Raw genomic sequence first — 7,362 nt, 5'->3', positions numbered from 1 at the left:
TTAGGGCTTTAAATAGGCCTAAAATTGATGCCAATGGCCCCATGGCCATGGTATACTTAGGTTATAGCCATGAGGTGGCTGGTTCAGGCTATTGGAGCTCATCTGGAGGTCCATTACCTGCATACGGTCTGGAGAAAGTTTCCTGATAATGGATCTATGTCAGGTTATGATTTCGGTCTGATCGGATTTGTGGATCGACCGCGGAGGACCAGTTTTAGTTCAATGGTTATCGTCACTCGATCGGGGCCACAAGTACACCGACTTATTTAGGGAAATTTCCCTGATCCAAGGGTGTAGTTAGTCAGAATCTGACGGTCTAAAACCTTAAATTTGGCCTGTAAATGAATGGCCCAAATCACTTAAGTTTGAGTTCATTTTCTAAAGATATTCGCGTTTCTCACACACTTCGCTCCAGGCTCAAGTTGTCCGTTTCTGGATGCTATTTGGACTTGATTCCCATGATGCTTGTCAAGCCCAATAAGACAGTCATAACCGTATAGTTTTGTGGTAATCAGACTTTCGATGCACGGTCTAGGTCCGATACGGGGTTTCAGTGTGCTCTCAAGAGTAACTGGGTTTTGAGATTTATATTAGGTTTTTAGGTAATGTAGAGTTAGCGATTCTACTAATTTTTGGTCTTGTAGTTCATATAGAAAGCAGTTCAAGCTGATCTACTAATTAATTTAGTTTAATACTTAATTAATTTTTGTCTAATTTCTAAAGGATTCGGTCCTTAGTGATTTCTGCATGAGGTGATACTCGGGTCTTTGTACGAATTTTTTCGAGACGTTAAAATCTACCCCCTTAAAGAAAATTTCATTCTCGAAATTAGTACCTTTTGGCACTCTTCAAGAATCTGAAGGTAGTTCTTACAGACCTCTGCTTCTGTTTCCCACATAACCTCTTCCTCAATGTGATGCGTCCACAGTACCTTCACAAGCAAGATAACCTTACTGTGCAACACTTGCTCCTTCCAGTTTAGGATACGCGTCCTTCGCAGTACATAAGTAGCATCCTCACTCAACTGTACCTGCTCCCATTTGATAATGTGGGAAGGGTCAGGAACGTATTTCTTCAGCATTGATACATGGAATACGTTGTGCACGCCTGTGAGTGGTATGAGCAAAGTAAGGCGGTACGCTACCACACCTACTCAGTCTAGAATCTTAAACGGACCAATAAATTGTGGCGTGAGTTTTCCCTTCTTGCCAAATTGAAGGACTGTCCCCAACCTCAAACTTTAGTGATCGCCGTCTCGTATCGACGTAACTCTTTTATCTACTCTGTGCCGCTAGAAGTCGATGCCTGATAATGTTGATCTTCTCTGAGGTCACCTGCACTAACTTTAGGTCAATCAAACTCTTCTCGCCAATCTCTGCCTAGCAATGCGGTGCTCGACATGGGTGTCCATACAAGGCCTCGTAGGGAGCCATGCCAATACTCGCTTGAAAACTGTTGTTATAAGCGAACTCAGCATAGGGAAGACAGTCATCCCAAATATCTTTGAAATCGAGCACACATGCCCGCAACATCTCTTCCAACACCTGATTTACTCGTTCCATCTGCCCCTCAGTCTGTGGGTGGAAGGTGATACTGAACTTCAGTTTTACACCCATTGTTTCCTGGATGCGAGTCTAGAAGATAGACGTGAATCACGTGTCTCGATCCAACACGATCTCCATAGGCACTCCATGTAGACGTACTATCTCCTTGATGTACAGCCTGACTAAATCATCTGCTGAGTTCGAGACTCTAATCGGGAGGAAATGAGCTGACTTCGTCAATCGGTCCACAATCACCCAAATGGAGTTATGTCCCTTGCTCGTCTTCGGTAACCTCGAGATAAAATCCATAGAGATGAAGTCTCATTTCCATTCAGCTATAGGCATGGGCTGAAGTAAACTAAGAGGTGTTTGGCCTTGACCTGCTAGCATATGAGACAACGGGATACATAGTCTACAATGTGGGCCTTCATGTTGTCCCACAAGTATGAATGCTTCATATCTCGATACATCTTCATACTACCTGGGTGCATTGCCATCTTCGAATTGTGAGTAGCTTCGAGAACTTGCCTTCTCAGGTCATGAAGATTTAGGACGCATAGGCAGCCACGATAACATAAACCCCTATTCGTACCAACTCTCCATTCTGAGTCTTCATCGTTACCAACTCAGTTTCTCAACTCTGCCAACCCTTCATCTTCCTTCTGAGCAACAATGATTCGGTCATCGATAAGTGGCTGAATGTGAATATGTATGATGCTCTCGAACGACTCCTCTACCGAAAGCTTCTGCTCAAAATCTCGTATAAATTCGACCATGTTCCATTCCTCTATCATTAGCAGTGCTGCAAATGCTATCGTCTTCTTGCGGCTCAACACATCTGTCATAAGGTTGGCCTTACCGGGATGGTAGGAAACCTCAAACTTGAAGTCTTTCAAGGTTTCCATCCATCGTCGCTGCCTCATATTCAAGTCTTTCTGTGTGAATATGTACCTGAGGCTCTTGTGGTCGCAAAAGAACTCGAACTCCTCCCCGTGGAGGTAATGTCTCTAAAGCTTTAATGCAAAGATGGCGGCCACTAACTCCAGGTCATGCATAGGGTAGTTTTCCTCGTGCTTCCTCAACTGTCGCGAGGCATAAGTAATCACTTTGTCCTTTTGCATCAGAACACAACTCAAACCAACATGAGAGGCGTCAGTGTATATCGTATATTTGACCCCCTGCTCTGGCAATACTAGCATGGGTGTAGATGTCAACTTGTCCTTCAGTTCCTGAAAGGCTACTTCTGCCTTCTCATTCTTGGAAAAGTCCCTAATGAAATGACGATAGTAACCTGCCAGGCCAAGGAAACTCCTCACTTCATTAACTGAACCGGGCTACTCCCAGTCTTGAACTGCGGTCACCTTAGCAAGGTTCACAACTATTCCTTCCTTAGACACCACATGTCTCAGGAAATTGACCTCTTCTTTCCAGAAGTCACACTTCTTGTACTGAGTAAATAACTAGTTCTTCCTGAGAGTATCAAAGATTGCTCACAGGTGGTCCTCATGATCTTCCCGACTCTTAGAGTATATTAGTATGTCATCTATAAATACGATGATGAATCGGTATAGATACGGCCGAAACACCTGGTTCATCAGTTCCATGAACACGGCGGGTGCGTTTGTGAGTCCAAATGACATCACAAGGAACTCGTAGGGCCCAAAGTTGGTTCTGAACGCTGTCTTTTGCACATCTTCATCCCTAACGCGCAACTGGTGATACCCTGACTGTAAGTCTATCTTTGAAAAAACTGATCCCCTTTCAACTGATCGAACAGATCATCTATCCTGGGCAAAGGATACTTGTTCTTCACTGTCACTTAGTTAAATCTGTGATAATCAATACACAATCGCAACGATCCATCTTTCTTCTTCACAAATAGTATAGGTGCTCCCCAAGGAGATACAATCGATCGAATAAAGCCTGCATCCAACAGATCATCGATCTTTCTTCTTAGTTCCTCCATCTCACACGGAGGCATGTGATACATCAGTAGAGATATAGGTGTCGCACCTGGTGCTAGGTTGATGGTAAAGTTGATCTCGCACTGAGGAGGTAATCCAGGTATCGTCCTGAACACATCCATGAAATCTCAGACTACAGGTATGCTCCCAAGTGTCAGACCATCAATATGCTCTAATAAGGTAGCATAACAACCAACACGATAGTACCAACTGACCTGAATTGGGAAAGTAAAGGTCGTGCCCTCAGGTCCATGGGTTGTCACCACCCTAATATCGCAATCGATCTCTGCCTTCATTTCAGCAAGCCAATCCATACTAAGAATGATGTCATAATGACATAATGGGGTGACCATCAGCTCAACAAGCATTATTCTGCTCCCCAAGTCTATCGAGTAATCTCTACAAGTCTTGGTGGAGTCTGAGAAGGTCCTTGTGGCAGTAAGGAGCCTTACCCCAACCATAGGAGTAGTTACCAACCCTAGTCGCTTGGCTGCTGCGCATGATATGATCAAAATAGTGGACTTGGTGTCCACCAATAGGAAGACTGGTGTACCTTGGATATGTGTCGTGACTTCGAAAGCTAGTGGTGCTGCAGTTGCTAACTCAGACGCTTCAGCTGTAAGTGTATGTACTCGCGCCTGTTGAGAATGGTTCGGCTGCGGTGCCATAGGCCGTTGAGGCAGCCTAAATTAAGGTGCAGATGGTGCTGATCATAGAGGTGGAGCTGAGATGGCATAAGGTAACTGACGGTTGATCTTCTGAGGAGGTGCAAAGCCGTTGTCCCTCATCTTGGTGAAGCAGTAAGTGTCAGTGTGGCCCGACCTCTTGCAGTAGGTGCACCACAAGTCTGCTCACCTCAACTGAGTTAGTGGAGTCGTATGTCTGGGAGGTGAATCTGCTCGTGGCCTCTTGCCGAGGAATGGTCTGCTTGACAAATCTGGTCGAGGCCTCGGACCCATGGGTATGCGTGATGGGATAGTTTGTCCCCGTCTTGCTCAGCTCGCAGAGACATGTTCACTAGCTCAGCATAGTTAGGAATGCTAGTGCAACACATCTTCATACGTATCTCAGGTTGTAAACCCTCAGAAAATCGCTGCATTCACATCGGCTCGTCTACCAATATCAGGGGAGCATATTTAGCCAGCTCCATGAATCTATTCTCATATTCGACCACAGTCATTCCTCCTTGACGGAGGCGAAGGAAGTCACTCTCCTTCTCGTTATGGTAGGTGAGGGGTAAATACTTCCCATGGAAGTGGGTCTTAAAGGGATCCCATGTCCACACATAATCCTCCGGAACGGTCCGAAGGATGCTGTCCCACCAGAGACTAGCTTCCTTTTCAAACATATACGTGACCAACTCAACCTGTTCTGCCTTAGTATAGTGTAGTGGCTTCAGCATCTTAGAGATGTGGTCAAGCCAATATTCTACCTCCTTGGGTTTGTGAGTTCCCGTAAAAGTGGGAGGTCGGAAGCGCTGGAATAGCTCAAATAAGCTGTTGGCATTCAGCTTTCTAGCAGGGTGCACTGGTGGTGCAGGTGAAACCACATTCATGTTCTAGGCAAGGGCTCCAGTGATGGTGGCCCAAATATGCTGCTGCTGCTGCATAAAGAGCATCATCTACTCCAGCCTATCAGGAGGAGCTGCCTGAGGCATGTGTGGCATCGAGGTAGATGCGCAGTTTTATTCTGGAATCAGTGGTGCAAAAGGTGTCAGCCCATTTGTGGGGCCTGTGGCCGGTTGAGAATCTAGCATAGTCCTATGATTCGGGCCCAACCTGGGGTCCATATGGCTATTGCTTAGGGGAAGTGCCCCGTCAATCTATTCGCCAAGTGTAAGACATGTCGTACTCCGAGTGGCCTTAGGTGGCATTCCCTATATACAACATAGGGTGTAACGTGTGTGAGATTCATCATAACAACACTCAATTTCTCAAGCATCCAACACATTTCATAACAAAAGGAGCTGCATGCATTTCATTTAACCAAAATTATCACAATACATGAGATGTAGTTTTACATGGATTATGACAAAAGATGCATGTGAGCTAATCTAAACAAAGTTTTTAAACACTAAAGCATACCAACCACTCTACCATACTACTAAGCCTATCAAGGCTATAACATAGAAAGCAAGAAAAACAAGGAAAGAAAAGATCCAATGATAACTACAACATAAGACTAGTTATCCGAATCTAGTGATGGTGGGGGAGCGCCCTTATCCTGCATACAACACAGGAGAGCCTTTAAGGTGCGAGACACCTTAAATCTCTGCTTCATGTAGGCCTAACTTTCTTCAAGCTTGGTTCGGGTCTCTCTGACCTCCTGTCTTAGGGAAACTTGGCCCTCCTCAATCTGAGCCAAGCGACCTTCTAAAGCAGCCTGATCATGGTCACACTCATGTGTAGCAGGAGGAGAGCCCCCATCAGAGTCTTAGGCCTCCTTTTCTTCCTCTTCCTGCTCTCCCTCTTCCTCACTTCATTCCTTTATTTCATTTTCATCCTCTTCTTCATCACTTTCATCCTCTTCACTTCCTGTCTCATCCCCACTCCCATCGAGTTGGGCTTGATGTTGTCGAGGGCCAAATCCCATGTTGTTGAGCATAACGTCATTAATGTAGTGGATCAACACAAGCTCCGTGTCAAGTCGGTAGCCGAATTCATGAGCCGACTTACATATAAGTCAGCTAAACGGGAGTGAAATGTTAGTCCTAGGAGAGCGTGCGGTCTGAACTATCTGTAGTAGGACAAATGTAGGTAGGCACAGCTTGTCTCCCTGCCCAGATCTGTATAGGAAGTCCACCATCAAACGCGTGCATTCAGAATGATTGCTCCACCTAGGATACACATTGTGTGTGAATATGTGGTGGAGTAGGCAGAAGTCATGAGTCATCTTGGTCACTGGGAGGCAGTTACCTCGATTCCGGTGGATCAGGAGGCCGCAAAGAAATTCTATATAGCGATCTCTTTCACACACACTCCTGAGATTCTTCTCGTTAGCATGAACCTCACTACATTCCAACCCCATAATCTGAGCTATCACACCAACATCAACGGTGGCTTCCTGCCTTCCCATGGGAATAGTGAACTGTAGAGGCTCCAGCGATTGGTCCCATATGTGGGCATAGAAGGATCGGACAGTGCTCTCACACGCATGTGACTTGCCTTCAAATATGGGCCCCCATCCGGCATCCAACCGGAGGTCCATTGCCAGATATAACCCAAATAGCTTTTCGTCTACGTGTGCTTCACAGAGAACTCTACAACCCCAAAACCTACCATGTGCCATGTCCAGCTGTAGGCCCCTTTCGAGAAGAATATGAGGATCGAGATCCCACTTCGTCATCAGCTCTCGTGCATCGCTTGTACTTACTTCGACACCCAATTTCTGTTTTCTTTGACGGGTAGGGCGGCTAGGACTAACTTCATCTGTGGAAGCCCTTTTCGTTCCCATGAGGGAAAGAAGTGTGGAGAGAGAGAAGATAGCAGCCACGAGCTCGAAAAGAGCCATGAGAGTGAAACAAGATGGCCAGATAAGATGGATGGTGGACTTTGAGATTTTTGAGATACCGAGGGTTTGTGTGCTTAAATGGGAGGAATGAGGGAGATAGGAGATGAGTTTGAAAGGAATGGTAGGAGGTGGGTATGTAGTGATGAAGAAGAAGAAGATTTGAGAATGGTAGGGAGATTTGAGCAAGAAGAATCAGATTTTTAAGAGCTTGGAGGGGTTTGGAAACTTGAAAATGGAAGAATGAAGCAAAAGGGAACATATAGAGTGGTCCCACATGAACGTGAAAGGCCCCATAGGCATGTACATCATCGGCCCGCCGCGGCCCGAGTGGCCCGTTGTAGCTG

The 7,362-nt window shown here is 45.7% G+C and overlaps 1 protein-coding gene across 1 annotated transcript; it reads right to left on the bottom strand.

Annotated features, from left to right (window-relative positions):
* Positions 1-4,607: 4,607 nt before the first annotated feature.
* LOC131254264 (uncharacterized) lies at positions 4,608-5,063 on the bottom strand. The gene has a single exon (XM_058255255.1). The coding sequence runs from the start codon at positions 5,061-5,063 to the stop codon at positions 4,608-4,610; it is 456 nt and encodes a 151-aa protein (XP_058111238.1).
* Between the last annotated feature and the right edge of the window lie 2,299 nt (positions 5,064-7,362).

This window comes from Magnolia sinica, chromosome 8 (assembly GCF_029962835.1).
Source record: "Magnolia sinica isolate HGM2019 chromosome 8, MsV1, whole genome shotgun sequence".
In the NCBI taxonomy this organism is placed as follows: Eukaryota; Viridiplantae; Streptophyta; class Magnoliopsida; order Magnoliales; family Magnoliaceae; genus Magnolia; species Magnolia sinica.
Note: the sequence above shows the minus strand (reverse complement) of the source record. Positions and strands in the feature narration are given on the sequence as shown.

What these genes read in the sequence shown, in the direction of transcription:
- LOC131254264 (XM_058255255.1), bottom strand. Translation starts at nt 5,063, where the DNA reads ATGAATGTGGTTTCACCTGCACCACCAGTGCACCCTGCTAGAAAGCTG.